The sequence below is a fragment of the Centropristis striata genome, chromosome 10 (assembly GCF_030273125.1).
Source record: "Centropristis striata isolate RG_2023a ecotype Rhode Island chromosome 10, C.striata_1.0, whole genome shotgun sequence".
NCBI lineage: Eukaryota > Metazoa > Chordata > Actinopteri > Perciformes > Serranidae > Centropristis > Centropristis striata.
Genome location: NC_081526.1, coordinates 14369988 through 14391779, shown reverse-complemented (window position 1 = coordinate 14391779; position 21792 = coordinate 14369988). Strand labels below are relative to the sequence as shown.

The 21792-nt window shown below is 38.9% G+C and overlaps 1 protein-coding gene across 1 annotated transcript in view; it reads right to left on the bottom strand.

Annotated features, from left to right (window-relative positions):
- Nucleotides 1-218: 218 nt before the first annotated feature.
- LOC131978988 (phospholipid-transporting ATPase IH-like) overlaps nt 219-21792 on the bottom strand; it is a 39738-nt gene continuing 18164 nt past the window's right edge. The window contains exons 12-30 of the mRNA XM_059342844.1: nt 21064-21261; nt 20772-20945; nt 19706-19872; nt 18204-18275; nt 17408-17481; nt 17176-17279; nt 15836-16017; nt 15141-15374; nt 14344-14521; nt 14136-14238; nt 13245-13390; nt 12789-12848; nt 12364-12491; nt 10589-10724; nt 10038-10061; nt 8261-8326; nt 7878-7981; nt 7283-7448; nt 219-3236 (exon numbers count right to left, since the gene is read on the bottom strand). Coding sequence (XP_059198827.1) covers nt 2964-3236; nt 7283-7448; nt 7878-7981; nt 8261-8326; nt 10038-10061; nt 10589-10724; nt 12364-12491; nt 12789-12848; nt 13245-13390; nt 14136-14238; nt 14344-14521; nt 15141-15374; nt 15836-16017; nt 17176-17279; nt 17408-17481; nt 18204-18275; nt 19706-19872; nt 20772-20945; nt 21064-21261 — 2589 coding nt within the window. The 3' untranslated portion in view covers nt 219-2963. The remainder of the gene's footprint in view (nt 3237-7282; nt 7449-7877; nt 7982-8260; nt 8327-10037; nt 10062-10588; nt 10725-12363; nt 12492-12788; nt 12849-13244; nt 13391-14135; nt 14239-14343; nt 14522-15140; nt 15375-15835; nt 16018-17175; nt 17280-17407; nt 17482-18203; nt 18276-19705; nt 19873-20771; nt 20946-21063; nt 21262-21792) is intronic.

Genomic DNA, 21792 nt, shown 5'->3' with positions numbered 1-21792 from the left:
GAGGGCCCGTTCAGTACTGCTTGCAGTCCTAGTTCTTCTTCTATTTTATTTGTTTATTTTTATTGTTCTGGTTCTTCAGAATGTTTTGCATTTCGTCTAGGTGCTTTTATTGTTCTATGTAAAGCATTTGAATTGTCTTGCTGTTGAAATATGCTATATAAATAAATATCTTGTGGTGTACAAAACTGGCGGAAAAATGTAACATTAACACAGACAGGTGTTTTCAATCTTTCTTTATTACAAGCAGAATGACAATACAGTGCTTTGCCCTCATTTGCTACAGACAGGCTGGCAAAAAGTCAACAGGTGAACTTTTAAAATCTTTATCCAAAAGAAAAGTAAATTCTCAAAACCTGTTTAGTAATACAAACAGTGCAGTACTGAAGGTATGATATGAGGCGCGCTCCTCAGAGCACAGAAGTTGACATTTCAGACCTTTGCCAAGCTCAGGAGTGACAGTATGAGCAGCTGCTGTCCTGCTGATGGACTTAGAAAAAGCAGTTTGACATTCTGATCAGCAGTAGAAGGCTGGTGCGAAAAACCCATTTGAGACAGAGGCTACAGACAGTCCGTTCCTAGTCAAGTTATTTGGTCACTTTTTTTTTCTCACCCACTACATTCTTCTTAGAAAAATAACTTGTGAGGAAGAGTGAACACTTATAAACCCCAGTCGACAGACAATAGACCTTGTTTTAGGGGAAAAACTGATCTGTTGTAGAACAAAGTGCAGTGTGTAGACCTATTGGTAAATCTCTAATGAATCATATAATGTATATGTTGCTCTAATTTTGGTTACAAACTTGAACAAACATTCTAACAGAGTTAAAATATAGTCTTCTCTCTGGGATACAAAAGTAGCAAAAGAAATATTCACAATGGACAACACAAAAATGACAAGTAGTCGTGAAAAACTGTGTGTGAAGATGACTCCAAAGACTTCCCCTGTTATATTATTAAAGTAAAATAGACCTTTATAGCATTATTGTGGTAGGATTGGTATGTGACATGTAGAATATGTCTGGATACAGTATGGCAACAGCACAGTGAGGTGGGACACTGCATTACAAGCACCAATGCCCTTCTTTTAATCTACTGAGGTCAGGACGTTGAGCCTCCGAGTTGTGGAGGCTTTTTTTTTGAGTGAAAACTTAAAGAAATCCAGACCTCCAACCCAACTGATATATCATCTGTGTCCCGGTAAAAAAATACCAAACACCTGTTATTAAATCTATACATGTTGGCAGATGGTGATGTGTATGAAAATAAACTGTATAAACATACAAAAATGCTTCAGAATCTGACATTCATGACTTCCCGAGTCAGTCACTTGCTGTGCAACACGACAGATATGCTTTGGACAAAGAGGACTTCGGATGTTAGAGATGTAGAAAAGACGTTCATCCATAATGAGCTACAATCTTCAGCTGGAGGACATGATGGACAAATCAGTTCAACATTCTTTTGATTTGATTGTGACATCGCCGATTCAAGTCTCCCTCCGACTTACGACAGACTAATATAACACCTCTTCTCACTACAATATATATATATATATATCAAAAGTTTTTTTTTAAGTTACATCCATACATCAACAGTGACCGCCATCAATAATTTTATAACAATACAGAAAAACTCATGGATAAATGCAACACAGAGAGAAAAAAAACCTTAAAATGACAAACATGACATTCTTACATAAACATTTTGCATAACACGGAGCATGGCAGCAAACACACAAGCACAATTCAACAGTGAGGAATAGCAAGTCATTCAGGACATCCATAAATAAAGACATGAGTCTCAGGCTACTGCTGCTGCTGTTACCCTTCATGGCCACATGGGGGCAGGAGTGGGTACAGTGTGCTCATTGTAGGGGAGAAAGAAAAGGTGTCCTGATATGGTTCATGATGAATGATGTCTGGAGGACGAAGCAGAATAAGGAAGAACTGAGAAGAGAGCAGATCAGCATGCAGCAGAGATCCGACATGCTACACTGGCAGGTAAGAAAAAAACAAAAAGTCCACACGATCGTGAAGAGGAATAACAGACACACTGTACCAGACATGTATGCCCTCTGAACCTCCCTGTCCACTCACAAACATGTTTAAACTGACCTAGAAATATAATCCACTAAAAATCTATGAATTAAGGCAGGGTGGCTAGAATACTGCACATCCCTCTTCAGATTTCCCCCGCTTATCTCCTTTAGCTGATGGGTGTGTGTGTGTGTAAGGCTTTGTAATACACCACTTTTCTTTTTGTTTTCTTCTTTTTTTTTCTTTTTTTTTTATACACCTTTCTCCTTTGGCTCCAAGCCTGCTGCTGTGTGGCTACCTGTAAGGCAAAGGTGTGTCACATACAAACATACAGTAACAGGCAAATTATTCATGCATACACTCGCGCACATGCACACACACGCACACCTAAAGGGCTGAGCTTGACGGCTGCCCCTTACTTGGCCAGACCACATAATGTACATAAATGTTTTTTTTCAAATAAAGAAGCAAAAAGGACATAAAAATGGAGAAACAGGCAAGAATGTGAGACTGAAAATGAGGACTAGGAATACAAAAAGGCCTGGCTGTTGACATGTTGAAACAGTTTGATAGTGCATGAAAACAGTGCACCTTCACACATGGTTCCCCTTTTTGTTCTTAGACTTTTTCAAGCAAGAGTTTGAGTAGGAACCTTGATGAGACTGAGACAGGGACTACACTGAAAAAAATGTCACCAAAGTATGACGATGAGGCGTCAGGGCTGTGAAATCTAAAGGGTTGTTCACTCAGGTGTAGCCCAGAAAATGCACATGGTGAACTCAGCATGGAGGTGGATTTGTGTGAACATGTTTGTCTGTATTTTGCTCTATAAATCCTTTGATCCTTGAGACTCAGATCTGATGTACTTTTTATGTGAGCCCCCCCCAGAGATCCACATACACGTAGTTCCAGAGCCTGTGTTTGTGTTCACACCGAGGTCTCCGGCCCTGGAGCGTAGTAGGCAAATCCTGCCCCTGAGAGACGGAGCATGTAGGGGCTGAGAGAGCACAAGTCTGCCCCTCCACCTTCTGCCAAGTGAACCAGCAGTTTCTGAGGAAGGGGATCAGACCTGCGGAGCGACAGTGCCTCCGCAGCGCCGAGGTGGAGGTGAGAGGAGTCCGTGCTTGTGCCTTTGCAGGACTGACGAGAGGACAGTGGAGTCAGCTCAGCCACGCCACCCCGCAGCAGCTTCTCATGATCCTACGGAGAAACGGAGGACGCGTCGTCACAAGAAAATCCAAAAACACAGACGCAGGAAAAGAAATAAAAATAATCGCACCATGCAAATCAAATCACAGGGATTAGAACAGATGTAAGACAGTTTGATGCACAAGATCCAACAGCAGGGTTATATTCAGAAAGGTTAATAGGTTAATACATATTGAAAAGTTTAGTTTCAATGATTAAAGGGGACCCATTATGATTTTTCTTTCTTGTCATATATAATGTTACAGTGTCGAATGTTCACATTAAACATGGCCAAAGTTTTTTAAAAAGCAGTAAATCAATGCACTCAATGTTTAGAATGTGCTATTTATAAACGTTTTTTCTACTATCGACTCCAGCTGACGTCAGCTCGTGACTGATTTCTATATATTGTCATCTGCTGTAGACATATTACTGCACTGTTTACATTACATACACTTCTACGTGCAACATCAAGCAAACCTGCAATCTTTGTTGATGATGTTGTCATTTTTTCCCCAGTTTCAGATCACATTCCTGCTGTTCAATTTGGTTTTTGGAGCTGTGATTGGTGATTTCCCAGCTATAAAAAGTGCAGCTTTACTCTGTTACAGTTATTTCCCCAGCTGCAATGACCAACAGAGACACCGAGAGCTAAGATTCAGGAGACTCAGAAATGCTGACTATTTGGAGCAGACTGTCCTTTTTCAGGAACGGAGCAGGGCTTTACAGAGACATGCTAAAAGCAGAGGGTAAATAAAGGTATATTCAGACACACTTTATGAGAAAAATAAAGTGTTTTAGAGCATTTAAGCATGTAAACATGATCTAGCAGAAACCCCAAATACTAGTATGAACCTGGGGCAGAATATTTCCCCTTTAATGATCGTTGGATCAAATTTACTGAACAAGTCAGAGAAAAAATAAATCCTTTTAGTGTGGATATTTGACAGAACTAACTGACTGAAAACCCTCTGATAACACCCATTATGATTAATAGTTTTGTTGGATTAAGCATGCTTATGAAATGAAGACTTAAATTACACTTGCTATTACAACTTCCAACACCAGATGTCATCAGTATCCTTGATTAAAAAAAGGGCACTTTTCAGATACCACCTGGATTTTTTCGGATCAATTTCATCTGTGATTACAGTTCTGGATTAGGTAACCTACAGGTGACCATGTCTAATACAATATGAGCCCCAGCACTAACTAAATGTAAACAAAGTCTGTATAAACCTCTAAAAACCTCACAGTCATCTCAGATTTCACACCTAAACTCACTCTGACCCAGAACGTTCAGTTTGAGCTCGTCTAGCTTACTTTCACATCTCTTAAACCACAGGTCAGGACCAAAAACGAGCCACGACAAGCGAGCTACGCTTTATTAGCCCGGGTCTAATAAAGAGAGGATAAAATGTTTCATTTAGCTGTTCCCCACATCAAGTTAATTCTCAACCCACATGCAGTGAGAAGCCCAGCACGCTTTGCAACCAGCACTGCACAGTTAATTGGAGATTGTGATTCCTGAAAGTAGGTTTGACGGAAAGAAATTTCTCGTGTGATGCGGTTATATCGGCCCTTCCCCCCTCAGCCCGAGCCATAGCACGGCAGCATGCCCCATGCAGTGCAGAGCAGCAGGAAGCATTGTGGAGGCAGCATTAAGAACCCGACTCCCCACCGGCAACGCCCTCTGTGTGCTGTTACCATAGTGACCCTAGCCCACCTATGGGGGGTGGGTGCTCTAGGGTTTGCTGAGAGGGGTGCTGTGGCTGTGTGACATCATGGAGTCATAGGTCCTAGCAGCTTTTTCTCCACTGTCTCCCTCACTGGTCCTATCAGGTTGGAGCGGGTTCCTCTCATTGCTTCCCCCTCCACCAGTAGAGCCAGGAGCCACACAACCCTCCAGGGGCCCCGCTGTCCTTACCTTCTGTGGATGACGTTAGAGGAAAGGAGGTGATGATGGAACCTGGACCCAGATATACTCAGTTTATGAGGCACACCTAGTTAAAACTAAAGATAAATCCTTAGGACTGCTGTTTAGTACTGCGCTTGTTACTAGGTGTACCTAATAAACTGGCAAATTAGTGTATACATTAAGCCTGTATCTAGATTAGATTAAAACCAGCAGCGGTTCCACACGTATAACCGAAATGCAGCTCCAAAGCGACCCCTTTTAATCAGGTTATGTTTGATTTTGTGTGTGGGAAACTGTGACCACTGCCAAACTGAGAAATTACACATTTGTACTCAATCATGCAGCTTCAGAAGAAGGAAATGCACACAAAAGCATTGTTGTGGTTGGTTAGCTTAAACCAATAACATGTAGCAAATTTTGCATAGGAGCATTGTCTGTCTCTTCACACTACAAATTTGACAAGGCGGTCTTTGAGTACAGCTATGACACTCACATCGCTGACCCTGACTTCTGGGATTAGAAAAGAAAAACATTTGTGGAATCAAAATCAGGCTATCTGATAGCTAATATATGATGTGGAATGGTTTAACTGGGTAGCTTTTTTTGTATAAAATGTCAACTGCACTTCAGTTTTTCTGTTTATATAATTTAATTATTCTATTTTATTTTTTATATATGTGTAGAATATATTTGTTTTATCTAATCAAAGTCCAACCCCCCCCCCCCCCCCCCCCCCAAATATTCAATTTTTAATCATATAACATAGGAAAAAAGACGTTAAAAATACTTATATTTTGTGCCTCACTAGGGACATATGTGGTTTTTTTCCTATTTTATTTGTATAATTTTGGCTGTTTTAATGCATGCAAACTAAGGCACAAGGGTTGATGGTTAAAATGTATAATTTATCAAAATAGTTTTTTTGGCAACTGATGGACTGATTATTAACTATTCTTTTAAGCTCTAGAATAAATAAGAACTATCAAACTGATGTTTTAAATGGAAGAAATTCTGCAGATCCAACAGTAACCCTTATCGGTGTCTCACTAAGACCATGGTCACACAAAAAACAAAAATCTTTTCAAAAATATATACCACAACATAGATATAAAAGGGAACACAAAACACATGAAATACATAATGGAAAAGATGACTTGAGAAATGGCAGGAAACATGTTTAGAAGAAGTAAATGTAAAATTGTAACCTGGCTTACAAAGCAAACACTGTGTCATAAATAGCCCCCTAATGGTTAGTTTCACATTGAATTAGTTTAACATGGAGCAAGGTGTTGAGACAGTGATAAGTGGTTTAAACTGGGACATGCCACCATGCATACAGAGACGAGGGCTTAAAAGAGAGAGTCACCTCCTCTTCTGCTCCTCTCTCGTCTCTCTGGGCCAATCAGAAACTCATTCTGCTGGAGGACTGAGAAAGCATGAAGATGGTGGACGGCTCCACAGTAAGGCACGGGCGAGAGGACTGCAGTTACCCCGAAAGGGCGAGCGAGTGCAGAGTGCAGGGTGCAGAGTCACAGGCACACAGGAGCAGTGGGGGGAAAAACAAGAGAGGAGACGGTAATGATGAGGGAGGGAAAGAAAAGAAGAGGAAGGAGGAGAAGGCAGGTGAATGAAAAGAAAAAGAGGGAAAGGGAAAGGAACGGTGGAGGTTGGCGTGAATTATGGTGGTCCATCGGGGTGCAGAGAGAAGAGAGAAAAGAGAAGAAAGAGCACAGCAGGGAGAAATCTGTCATTCATTTTTTCTTTCATGGTGAAGCTTGCTTCACGGGAAGGTGAGGCTTAGCCATGGGGAACAGAAAGTCACTCTAAATCATGCTGTTGCTCAAAGCTATTAAGGATCCTAATGGTCTTCCTGGATGATTAATTGAGTGGAATAGATTTGCTGCTTGCTCATATGGTTTCCTTACAGTCAAAATATTAAGTATCAGCTAGAGGATTCTACTCACTATATCAGGTTTGATATGTTCCTGCTTAAAGACACATTTTTTTAAATATATTTAAATGGGAAAAGCATTAATTGGTTAATGTTTTTAGCAAAGCAAGAAGTCACTACAGAAAATAACCTAAAAAAAACCCTAAGCTGGGAACAAGACAATTTAAAGCTTCAGTGCCAAGATCCTACCTGTGCACGTTCGGTGGCTGTGGGACACATGGCCCTGCAGAGGACCTTCTTGATGACATCTGGCAGCAAGCTGACCGTAATGAGCAGGATGATGCTGAGCCAGGCCGGGCCGCTAGACAGCATCTGCATGAACACGTAGTACATCCTCTGGTAGTTCAGGAAGGGCCTGAGCAGGAGCAGAAGTGACAGAAAAAGGGTTTCAGAAATGTTCCAATCTACATAAAGAATAAACATGTTTAAAGGGACAGTTCACCCAAAAAAAAAAAAAAAAAAAAGACACACTTTTTTTTCTCTCTGAGTCCACCAATGTTAATGTCTCTTTCCAGAAAATAGGAACTATGGTATAAAGAAAATAGATTCCTGCTCACAACAGGGTCTGTGTATTATCATGAGTACAGGTCATGATCTCAAAAAGAGACACATGCTGTTGAACCTTTCTATTTTTTTTTTTATTTGGCACTTTGAGCACCAAAAGCAGGGTGTAATCTTGTTCCTTTATATTTGAGAGAAGTCTATCTATAGCACTACAGTGGAAAATGTGTATTTTCGATTTTGGGATGAAACATCCCTTTAAAAAAAGCAAAGCATATTATACCAAATGATGCCTCCCCAGAGAAGAGAGAAAATGACGTAGAAAAGTAGAGACCCCCAGATGACAAAGTGATTGATCCACGTCCAGTGGTGTGTGTCCAAGGCAAGCTGAAACAAACAGAATATAAACATAGTAAACACTCAACCAGTCAATGAAGTCAATGTCTTTGCCTTCAGGGTTTACTGTTGTGCAAACTGGGCGGCTTGTGTAGTCGATCATTTATGTAACATGCTAGTTAACAAGTGCCCCGCAAGCTTTTCCACACACACGATCGGGCCCACGTGCAATGCCAATGGGCTCATTTCAATGGAAGGATTATGCAATGCAGTATACATGTGTGTTTCAGTTCTTGTTGATTTAATTTCTGAAGACATATGCTCACACACCTTGAGTGTAACGGTGAACACCAGCACAGTAAAGACGAGAGTCCCGAAGGTCCAATTCCCAAACATCTGCAAGGAAAGAGAGGAATAAAAGTGTTAGCGGCAACATCGATCCCACACCTCCATCAGCCTGCATCCATGGATTAGTGAACATCTACAGTTTAACAGCCAATATATTAGGGCTGGGCTGGTTCAAATACATTTTTTTATTTCTATTCAAATTTTGGCTTCCAATGATTATGTAAAAAATATATTTAGTGTGCATCTTTCCTTTCCAGCGTTGCACATTTACACATTTTTACTTTTTGTTACTACAATATAGTAATAATAGCTAATATACTTTACCATAATGTTGACTATATGTTTAGGAGTTTTCAGTAGGTTGTGGAAGTGCACTTCAACATATTTGATCATTTAATTTGGTCTAATTTTAATTTTATTTTTATACATTTAATATACTTTTAGTGTTTTTTATTAGATTGTGGCAGTGTACTGCAGCATATTTGATAATTTATTTTGGTCTATTTTATTTTTATTTATTATGCTAATATATTGAATACATTTTAGTAGGTTTTGGAACTGCACGTTACACGAACATTACACGATGGTTTATCATAAATATTTTGATCTATTTTTATTTTTATTTATTATTTTTATATATTATATATTTTTATTTGTTTTATATAGGTTTTGGAAATACAGCATAGTCTATCACATTTATGTTTATGTATTATCGTTATATTATTGACTTATTACATTTATTTGATTTGTTTTTCAGTTGGATTATATATAAAGTTCAAGAACAGTCATTGGGTTTTACTGTAGTTTTTTAGTTAAATAAATGCAGGATTTTTCCCCATATCAATGATCAATCATGTTAAATAATCGTGATCTCAGTATTGAGAAATAAAAGTGAAAATTTTGCCATAATAAAGCAGCACTAGCACACAAAGGAGTGACTAATTTTGTGCTGATCTGTTTGGAAAACAATATTCTCTGGGACTTTCTTTCTTTTTTTATCGTCAGGGCAAATAAACTGTCTTTGCAAATTTTTCTACCTGCTGAAATCCTAGAAAGCTTTAAGCAGACATCAGAAGTGAGCTGATGGAATGAGAGTTGAGAGGGAGGGAATGAAAGAGGGAGGAGGGTGGAGGGAGAGAGAGATCAAGACAAAGAAAAGCAGGGAATTTATGTAATAACCACAGCTGGTTGTTGGTACCAGTGCACCTATCTTTCCTAGAGCGACTTCACTCATTAATCCCTTAATTTATGGAGAGAATTTCCTTTTTAAATCTGCTTTATTTATATTAGATGGATAGAGTCCAGCTAACCCCTGGATGCTGCAGCAGTGATATTAAAAACCACCCAACCCCAGAACTGCTACCACAAATACATGGACATACAAATACACACACAGATGCACGAACACATTAAACAGAACAACAAACAGATGTTGGATCTTAATCTATAGTACATACTAGCATTACTCTAATATCTACCACAAGGAAACACAAGGATAATGTGGGGGAGCGTCTAAGGTTTCTACTATGTCAGTGGAGTTGTTAAGATCAGGTACTGTGTAGGATTCAGGGCTTTATAGAGATTAGGGGAATAATGGAGCAGCAGAAAACTACACATTCAAATGAAAAGTGCATGGATGATGTGAAGTGAGAGGGGATGAAACTGGATGAAACGGCCAAACTGAAAGCTTAAACGGTACGACAGGAACTAAAAAAGCGTGAAAGACAGAGAGAGCTGACAGGGAGGGAGACAGGCTTACCATCTGTGTGTTGGTGGTCATAAGCTGAGGAGGAAGAAAAAGGAGAAGGAGAGGTAGAAGGAGGAGGAGAAGGAGAGGAGGAGCAAAATAAAGAGAGAGGAAGCAGAGAGAAGGAGGGGGAAGAAAAGAGAAAGGAATCAGGACAAAATGAATTTCAGGATGTTTCAACTTAAAAAACAGGACCAAAGGCAATAGAAAACAGTTGACATGATACAAATTAACAATACAGAGAAAGATGCTATTGCGTTGTCGATATGAATGGAGATCCAATGTTGCTGTTTGGGGGCCTGGGACAGAAACCTTACTGTTACAGATCCACAGCTACAAAAACATGACATCCTGTAACACTTCTTTCATGAAAATCCAATGGAGATGGATGAGTGTTCTTAAAGGAAGCACTAACTTTTTTTTGTCCATTATTCTCTTTTTAATTTCCCTGAAGGACACATCGAACGCCCCACAAACTGTTCTGTTCCTACTCGTTTCACTAAAAAGAGCTAAAAGACAAATCCCCGCCTCCTGCCGCTGCCGACACAGAGACAGAGGCTCACCTGGCCGTTGCTGGTGAAGGTGGTGTTGTCGAACAGGAAGTAGGCACCGAAGAAGAAGATAACAGCGTCAAACACACCGAGGCACGTCCAGTACAGGAAGACGGGCCAACGGAGGAGGGAGTTCTTCGCTATGTCCCTGAGAAAGACGGGCAGAAAAAAAGAAACAGTTTCTTTATTTGCTCCTTTAGTGTAAATTATTTTGCCTTTTGCCTCAAGGACGGATGAGAAGAGACAAATATGTATTATATATTGCTTGTAGCAGATAAAAAGGCCATTACAAGGAAATGGTTATTGCAGGAGAGGCCAACCTTAAGTGCACGTATAGACATTAGAATGGACAAGATCACAGCATATGTTAATTATAAATTAGATTTATTCATGTCACGCTAGGAAAGATGAGTTAACTATATACTAACTATATACTTTATTTCTACACACCTATGATGAGGTGGTAAAGAAAGATTGCTCCTACATGTTTTATACTTTTCACTGTTCCTTTTCTGTGTATCATACTTATGTCAGTCTAATTTTTTTAATTTTTTTTTATTTTTGTACATTTAATATATTTTGTTGTTTAATATATTGCGGGTTTTTTTTCCATTAGATTATGGCAGTGCACTGCAGCATATTTGATAATTTATTTTGGTCGCCTTCATTTTTTATTTAATGCCAATAAAAAGTATATTAAAAAACAGTTGAGCAAAATCAACAAATATTAGGCTGAACAAATTTTCTAATATTTTATGTATAACCACGATTTGTTCTTCTTTTGTTCGTACCCGTTGATTTCTGGAATTCTTATTTTTTGGTCTTCACTTAGGTCAGAGAAAGTTTTACAAGTTGTCTGGAGCTCTCTTTGCAATATAAGAAAACAACATTATTATAATACACGGTCACCGATGAAGTTGGAATTATTTAGTTTTCTGACACAATCCTCTGTTAATTGTGGTTTAATTTTCATTGTGATATGTTTGAAAAACATTGATTGGAAAAGTTTTGAGAAGATATACACTTAATCTGTCAAGAATAAATCACATTGTCACAATCATTTCATGGACAGAGGAAAAAAATATTTTAGTCTAACTTTATGGGGGACTGTGTATAATAAATTATATGATAAAATTAAAATATTATATGAATAGATTATTATGTTATTATATGCAATATATGTATATTACATGTTCTCCCTGTGTCAGTGGGTTCTCTCCGGCTTCCACAGTCCAAAAACATGCAGTTTAGGTTTAATTGGTGACTCTAAATTGCCCATAGGAGTGAATGAGAGTGTGAATGGGTGTCTGTCTCTTTGTGTCAGCCCTGTGTTAGTCTGGCAACCTGTCCAGGGCGTACCCTGCCCCTCACCCCAATGTTCAGATCAGCGGTTAAGGATAATGAATGAATGTAATGCCAGTACTGACGATCTAGAAAATCAGGTTTACTTTGTTTAAATTTATTAAAGTGTGTTGATTTACAGCCTTTTTTTGGCAGCATCTCTCCAATTCTTGAGCATGTGCCAAGGGATTTGCACACAGCACAACACCTGCCCTTATACAGTGTTTAGTGGAGGTTATCTATGCTAATAGATAATTATGACCAAGTGGGATTCATCATTCGCCGCACTAAAGTTAAGAACGTTTGGTTCATCTGTTTACTTTTTTTTTTCTCTGAACAGAAAAATAGGAGAAATTTAAGAGAGTTTTAAGAGAATTATGCTCATTCCATCATAAAAGTCACAGAAAAGACACAAATAACATTGTTTTCAGCAGAACTGTGCCGACCTGTACAAGGAGGGGTCCCTCTTGAGTGTCTCCATGGTGAGATGCTGCTCCACCAGGCTGTAGAGGAGGATGGGGAGTGAGGTGAAGCTGATGTTGTACAACGTCAAATAGGCTGTGTCGTACAGTGGCTGCAGAGGGACAAAAACAATACAGACCGCATCAGATACCTGGAACTGAAAGGCAACCTTAAAGGGAAAATATAAGGAAAAACTTGCTATGCGCTGCTTTTGCACATATATATTTTTTTAACAATTAAGGAGGTTTTATCAAATGTTGTTATTTCCATTCAGCTATTAATGTATTAATTCAAAATGTGCATAAAAATATGTGAATGTAAACACAGCTACTGTGAGGAAATGTAATGAGAATCTACATACTACACTGTGTGCTTGCAGACTGGAGCTAACTCGGTATAGCGTACTTACCTGCTGGGAGAACCCGCAGAAGAACTGGTACAGGAACTGAGGGAAGATGAAGCACACATTCTGGAAGATTTAAGAAAAAACACATAGAGGAAGTGATAAGCTTGTGACAAGTACACATGAAGAGATTTGAAGAATCTAAAAATGCTACTATCTACACATTTCTGTTTATGCAGAGATTGTGAGCTATAAGCTCAGTGAGTGGGCCGCAAAGAGCTGGCCTGCCAAAAGGAAAAAATGAATCAGTTGGCAGGGCACTGCTTGCTGTGGAAGCCGCCCACACTGATCATCGTAGCCATGAATCCAGGAGAAAATGTTGCACCAGGGATTCATGAATCCAGTAATCTGTCAGAGTAGCTGCAGAATCTGCTTCTTTGTAACTCAGTGTTTCACTGGGAATTACGATAAAGTGATTAAAACGTGTGAGCCAGTGGAGTGCAGCAGGCATCCGTCTTGTACCTTGTAGAAGAAGTACTGAACTAGTTCAGCTATTCGGATGTAATAGTAGTGGCCGTGGACGAGCAGCATCTTTTTTAGGTGTTTGAACTTCGGGATGGCGTAGTCACTGTTCCTCGCCGCCTGTCGGCCCTCTTTACCCATGATGCCTTAAAAAAAATAAAAGAAAAAAATAAATATGTTGGTTATCCTATGTTTGGTCTCCTGTTATGAGATGAATTGTACATGTTTCAGCAACATTAAAAAAAACCTGTATTTGGCTCCATTTGGCCATTTAAAACTTGTATTTCTTTACTATGTCTGTGTTTTTTGTCCTTTTCCACTTTAATGTTGTTGCTTTGCTTGCATTATGTGTATTGTACATCTCAAGACGTTCATCCTATATTAATGATTTTGCATTATACATTGGATCACAGAATTTGTTGGCAGATGCAAAAATAAATCGAGTGGATACATGTTTTATTGGGTGAATTTTTGGGGTTTATGTGATGATTTTTCAAATCAGGTTTAATATATTTATATATGTTTTTAATAGGTTATTCTCTTTCTGTTTTTAAAAATTTTTGGAGGACTTTTCTTATTATAATGATTATAATTTATTTTTGGTTAAAACATTCAATTAACTGTTGTTATGATCTTTGATAATGAAAGTCTACTGAGACATGTTAAGCATCCAGCCTCCGTACATGTCACAGCTGATCAAATGTTTGTTACATAATGCATTTGTTTAAAAAAAAAAAAAAAAAAACATATATTGACCCAAACGTCTACACTAGATTTGTTTTTCTCTCAAATACCAATATCAGTAAGCTTTAGAAATCAACTTGGGCTGCAACAGAAACATCATCCCTCATAGAGCAATGGATGATTTAGCAAATGGGTCACTTAACTCACCGATTCCCACATGTGCTTCCAGGATCATGCTGACATCGTTGGCCCCATCGCCGATGGCGAGCGTTATGGGGTGCTCCTTGGAGGCTTTTATTAGCTTCACAATCTGCAGAAACAGAAGCCAGCTTCAGTCACCCCGACTGCTTGTCACTTGACAACTGTTTGGATTGCTCCTTGAGTATATCTGTAGAGTGAAGTGCAGCTCTCTCACCTGTGCTTTCTGCAGCGGTGCCATGCGACAGCACAGCACAGCGCTACAGTTGCGACAGATGTCCAGGAAGATCTCTCTGTAGTTGCCTGAACCGGCCCCCTCCTGGTTGGGCTTCAGCACCGCAGACAGAGTGGCTCCGTCGATGATCAGCCCGAAGTCGAGGCAGTCTACTGACAACCTGGGACAAAATATCACAGACCGATCAACTAGGATTTTCCCACAGACAGTTACAGCTCAGTCTGCTGTCTCGATATTGTACTGATCTAACCAGAGGTGCAAAAACACTGTGATTATGTGATTTGTGGGTCATGCATGTATATATTGTAGAGCTAAAACAATAATTTCAATAATCTAATTAATCAAATTGTATGACTCAATGGTGTAATAGGCTGGGGATACTTGTGGGATGGAATTTCATCTAAATGTATCTAACTGTATGAAAAGCTGTATTTTGTATAATCTAAAAAGTTGATAAAAAAACTTTGGACAAAAAAAAAAGACTAAATTGTCATGAAAATGAATCAGCAACCCTTTTGATAAACTATTAATTGTCTTAAGTAATTTCTCAAATGTTGTGTAAAATGTGAAAGTTCCAGTTCTTTAAATGAGATGATTTGCTGATTTTTTGGTGTAACATTTCAATAAGTGGAACATCTTTGGGTTTTGGACTGCAGGTTGGACAAAATGAGACATTTATGGCTGTCATCTTGAACTATTTTCTGATGTTGTATAAATTACATGATTAATCATGAAATTATCAGCACTGTATATATAAATACATATATATTATTTCATACCCAGAAATTGAGCGTTGTCTGAGAACCGTCCTGTTCAGTTCAAACAAAACATCATGCAGACTCTGCTCCTCTGTGCGTTTCTTGGTCAGCTCCAGGATCTGGGTGCTGCGACGGAACAGCTTGCTGGCGTAGCAGGTAGCCGCTGCCGTCTCCATCTTGTCCCCCGTCAGGACCCAAACTTTCATCCCGGCTTTGTGCAGTGACTCAATGGTGTCCGCAGCTTTCTCCTGGAGCCTGCACGTCAATAAGTCGATAAGTGCTTCAGCCTCCAGTGGTGTGGGTTAAAGCATCCATCAAAACTTCAATCAATCAATTACCACCTAGTGATAACTTATCAATGCATGACTACCCCCTGTCCCCGCCCATCGCCAGTTTATCTACCAGGAAGTCAATCTGTCAGGCAGCTGATCGATCCGTTAGGGAAAACTGTACAGAAGTCTCGCTCAAACATTTCATATTCTAACAGAGCAGAAAATACACTGGAAAAAGGAAACAAAAGGCACAGCAGTGAGTCACCTATCAGAGCGCAGACTGAATCTTTTTTGCTCCCATGAGTCATTACAATACTTTGAAGACGGCTTTATGACTCATTAATCTTCCTGCCTGTCCCCCTGCTGCTGCACTGTTTTTAAATCTTTCCTGTCCCCCCATCCCCCCTCCTCTCTCTTCCTCTCTCTTTTTCCACGGTGACCAACCTGTCCTCCACTGCCGTAGCGCCCAAAAGCACAAAGTCCCTCTCAATGATGTCATAGGCCTGCGCCAGCCTCTGCTCCCTGTCCTGCAGGGCCAGTTTGGCTTCGTTCAGGTGATGACACGCCTCCTGGTATTCAGACTCGGACAACCTTCGGTAAGCGACGCACAGAGTCCGCAGCCCCTCCTGTGTTTCAGAGCAGAAGAGAGATAGAGGGTCATCATAATACCAACACATTAACCATGAAATAAAAATGTATTGCATGCTTATCAGTTACATAAGTTACAAAAAATATACACTATGAATTCTGAATTTGATGTGTTCTGTTTTTGTTTGCATGTTCCAGCTTTTTGGATTTGAGTTTCTAGTGGGGATTTGAGGAAATGAAAAATTGGAAATCCAGCAATATATTGATGCTTATGGAACACGATATGAAATAAAAAATTGCTTGGGAAAAATATTGATCTGCTGTTGGGATGCTTTTAAAATGTTCATCAAGCTAAGTACAAAAATGAACTAGACCTGCAGGCAATTAGGGAAACTTCTGCACAACAACTTTTGCACAAATGAAGAATACAAGCAAAGAAGTTCTTCGACAAATTAACTACTGTATTTAAGCTGAACTGATGAATTGAGGACAAAAGAATAGCGGATGTAGGCATTCCTCCATCCATGAACATAAAGATCAGAGCAATTGAGGGACAGGTTTAAAGGTTAAAGCTCTATTTCTAACCCTACTGTCATGTTTGTTTCTCAGGAACAGCAATAATGGTTATGGGTCAATTTGACCCGGGGCATGTTTAATTAGCATGTTTAAGTGTCAGAAACTAAAAAATCCCAATAAACATTGTTTCTATTTAATCATTAACTCCATTACTAACCATTCAAATCAGTATTTAGTGCAATGGTGTTCTTTACCTCTCACAGATCATGGTTCAATGAAGATAATTCACTCATTTTTCATAAAAAAAAAAAAAAGCAAGTTAAACCTTTTTTATGTACATTGGAAAGACCTGACATTGATTTTTTATTTTTATTTTTTTACATTTTTTTATTTTTTATAAAAAAATACTTTTAACTTTCTTATTTTGGGGGGATTTTTAAACTTTGAAATGGGTCGATTTCACCCGCAACATAACAGGAGGGTTAAATTATTATTCTAGATAAAAGTTTGTTTGGACTTGCCACTGCCTGGATTACAAAATAAATATGAAGTCATGCAGCATAAGAATAATCTCCAGGATTGTTTAGAAACAAGGCTGAGGCAAGCCCAAAACCCTAACCCCACGGTAGAGAAGAATAGCTCTATTCTCACAATCAGTACTGGTCCAACTTCACACTTACCACAGCATTCTGCTCCACCCGAGCTTTCACCTGCTCCACCTTCCCAGACACGACCCGAGGAAAAATGGACGAGTCTGCGCCCTTACAAAACAGCAGGTATTCTCCTGAGATCCAACAAACACACAGACAAACGTTTTAAACAAACTGCAAGAACAAGTAGTCTAGTAGATCTAGTGTCTGATCAAGTGTTTATAAATCGTATTAAAACAGCACAGAGTACAGAACATGTTACCTGAGCTTGACTTGACTATGACGCTCATTCTTCTTCTGACAGAGTCAAAGTTCAGCACGTGGAGCAGCTCAAACCTGAAAGGAGAGACAGTCTTTTCATAAAGGGGGTTGTCTTTCTTTACCTCCCCTTCTATGGTGGGGTTTGCCAAAGTCTTGCAAATTCAGTAAAACTAATCCACTTCACCAATTCAGTTCTCTTGCACATTGATCTTTATACTAAGTGGACCAAGGACTTCTTTAACAAAAGTACCCAGCCTCTGTCTGTTTGTAATGTGCTGACTTAAAAAAAAAAAAAAAAAAAAAGAAATATCAAAAACATAAAGTTAAACAGCAAGTGTTGAACAAGAACCTTTTGCCTTTCCATTCCCTGCAAAGTCTTCACATCTGATGGATGCACCCCCCTCCCTCTCCAGCTCCCCTGTTTCCTTAAAATAGCTCACTATTGACAGGCCACTGCAGAGAGTGATGGAGGGAGAGGGTGGTTACATGAGCACTTCCTACAGATCAAAACATTTGACACTTTCCACAAAACCACTCTCTAATGGAATCTTGCTGCCTTTCATTCTTCCAGATCAGTCGGAGCATTTTGATCTGATCGAGCACTTTCTAAAAACAACCCTCCGCCCTGCCCACTCTTCTGTGGTTGTGGCTTTTTTGTAACCTCTCTGTTGAACATGTAACACAATCTGAGAGGGCTCTCTCTCCGGGCAGCTGATGTATGACCACAGCTCCATCAACTGAATTACTCCTGTTTTATCTCCCGTGGCGTGACCACAACAGGCCTTCAACAGACTAACCTTTCAATCTCATCGTCTTTGTTGAGGATCTCCATGTAGTTGTCTTTCAGTCTCAGATAGGTGTAACCCAGCCTGGCGATGAGAGGGAAGAGGAGAGAGAAAAGGATTCATTTAAGTCTGATCCATTTGCTTTATGCAGGATAACTCACTTACAGGGCTTGCTGACCAATTAAAGGCTATGTATTTTATTTATGATTTTGGATAAGATAAATAAACACTTTCATTTTCACTGAGTTATTGACTGGAATATGTTGAATATAGTTTATCAAAATGTTGAATATATGTTAATATGTTTTCAGTAGGTTGTGTGCACTATAATATATTTGATCTAATTCATTATAACACATTTATTTTCTATTCACAATTTTTATATATTGAATATGTTTTTACATTTTTACTAATATTACAATTATTAATATTACAATTGATTATTATTCCCATTATTTATCTAAACTACACACACAGCTGGGACAGGTACACACACACACGCACACACGCGCACACACACACACACACACACACACACACACACACACACACACATACTATATAATATATATATATATATATATACACAATATATATAATAATATAGATGTATATATATATAATAATATATGTATATATTATTTGTTTCATTTATATTGTTCTTTTTTATTAATCATTTTTATATATTAAATATATGTTATATATACATTTTCACAAATATTCCAACACAGTTACTTGTATTTATTTTGAATTTAATTTATTTAAATGTATTATTTTTCCATTATTTATCTAAATTATATATCTATATATTTTTATAATATTAGTTTTTTTTCTCTTCTCAGTATAAAATACTTTTTTTTAATGGTTTAATAAATGCAGGGTGTTTCCAAAGTCGGTGAGTAATTGTGTTGAACTGTTGTTACCTCAATATTGCCTAAATTAATCGTGATGTCATTTTTGCCATAAATGACCAGCACTTACAGAAACTGACCATATACAGTATGCAGTATTAATCACTTGTTGAAAAGGTGTTCTGACGCATTTAGAGTAACATGAGCAGAGTTCACACACACTTACTACAGTACTTCACATCTGGGAAAGCAATATGTTAGAGCACCAAACTGTGATTTGGCATTTTGGCCCATGTGTCTGACATGTGTCTAAGGCCACGTGAAGACCCAAAATAGCGCTGTGTCAAAAACAAAGTAAGGGTCTGTGTTGGTGTGGGCATGATCCATTTTTATACACTTTAAAACTGGTCTGGAAGGGGGATTTAAAGTCTGATTTATCCCGGTCTGCTATATTCGGGGGACTTCAAATATAAAAAGCTCCAGCTCTTAAAGTGTTGACTTAATGTCAGTGTAAACACCTTCAAATAAAGTTGAAAATCTGAACTTTTTGTATTTCACATCCAATTTGATAGAGTGCTGAGCCGACACGACAAAAAGAGACACTGCCCTAACGCTTAAGGACTGCAAAGTCATTTAGCAAATTGGGTTTTTTAGTGTGTTTACCTTTTCATTCCCTCCACCAAAGCCACCTCATCCGGTGAGGAGGAGATGTAGAAGGAGGTGGGCCGACCCTGGTGGATTCCCCTCTTGATGCCGTCCACCGTCTCCTCCTCCTTCACCTGCACCGTGTGACACAGACACAGCGCCCGGAAAAACAGATCCTCGTGTTCCTACAGACACAAAGCCATACAGTATAATCCTAAGTACCTTTTTTTTTCTTTACAAATTTAGTTGTTATTGAAATGAATATTAAAATATTAAAAAAAAAAATTCTACATTTAAAAAAAATAATTTTGTGAATTTATTTACATTTTATACATTTATTTTCTAATCTATTTTATTTGATCATTTATTTGTCATCTGCATGTTTGTATATTGACAGATTTATGAAAATTAAAATCTACTAAAGAAAGTGTAAAAATAATAATACTAATAATAATAATAATCCAGACATTCATTGCCCTTATGTGGACATGTTTGGTGCTATTTATGCATCACTGTGGTATTTCATACTACATTTGCCAGAATTACGTAGCAATAAAGCTGCACATCAATAGAAAAAACATTTTTTCTAAAGTTTTCTGCACTTTAAGTTTTGGCAGGGATTGCTCTTCTCTCTCTCTGGTCATCTGTGGTGGCTTCTGCTGCTCATGCTGACTACACCATTTTTCTTCTATTAAATCTAAACAAATCACTGTTGCCACTGCCAGAAGTGCAAGCCTCATCACTTTTCAGTACACCAGAGGACTTTTTCCCCCCATGTAAGACACAGCAAACACTTATGGGTTATAAAGAGAAAAAGTTTCATGAACTGAATATACGGAATGTTTCCCTAAAGAGTTTATCAGCAAAACAGACATTTGTTTATATGAAAATCAGAGATAATTACTTTAATGCTCCTCCTCTCTGAAAACATAACATGTTAGTTAATCTCACTCCCAATTTCAGCTAAAATATATTAAGAGTTTTCTTTACTTTTGTCTCATTCTCTATACGGTAGCAGACTTTGCACAGCCAAGAGTCTATTCAGGCTGGATTTAGAAGCCTGATTACTTTGACAAACACTTACTCTCCGGTATCCGCCAGGTGAGGAGTCAATCATGTCTATACTGGAGGCAGCGCTGAGGATTTGGCCGTTGCAGATGGCATGTGGGATGTAGACGTTCCCATCGACACAGCATTCAATAAACTCCATGTTGTTCTCAGTGAGAGTGCCTGTCTTATCAGTAAACACATACTCCACCTGGGAGGGAGGGAAGAGAGAAGGGTAGGGTAAGGGCACGTCTGCAAGTTGATTCATTTTGATACTGTATGCAGATGTGTGTGTGTGTGTGTGTGTGTGTGTGTGTGTGTGTGTGTACCTGTCCCAGCTCTTCGTTCAGGTCAGAGGTGTTAACCTGAGCACCTTCTCCCAGCTCCTCGTCGAACATTTCCTCGTCCCAGGTGATGAAATAGGAGCCCAGGAATTTCTGCATCTCCACCGTCACGTACATGGACACTGGGATGATGTAATTAAATAAGACCATGAAGGCCAGGAAGTCTGTGAATGCTCGGATTACCTGAAGTAAGAAGGACCAAGAAAGACAACAGATAAGACGTTTTAGAGAAGTTAGATTCAGACTAGGTGTCACAACTGTGTGTTTAAAGGGTAATGTTTGTAGTTTTCAACCTGAATTCTATTTTCCAATGTTTTTGTGTCTCAGTGACCGATAGGGACAACGTTCTTGAAACTGGACCAGTTTTTAACAAGACTGCTGCAGCTGGCAGCTAGGCTGGGGAAATTAACCTTTTCGCCCCATCAATGTGCGTCCACTAAAAATGCTTGTTTTTACCATTGCCAGATATTGTCGGCTCAGATAGTTATTATAAGTGTCTGCCAACATTATGGAAAGAGCTTTCATAGACTACATTTGTCCGATACAGAGAGGCTGAAGTTGTGGCTACTTGTCTGCTACAAGTTGAATCTTAACACTTCGGTCCGTACACTTGTATTTTGACCGGTAAAGATAACTGCCAGCCAAAGAGGAGAAGAAATCTTTTACCAAATCACATTGTGCTAAAGAAAAATGCTTTTCCAAGAGTGTGAGTGG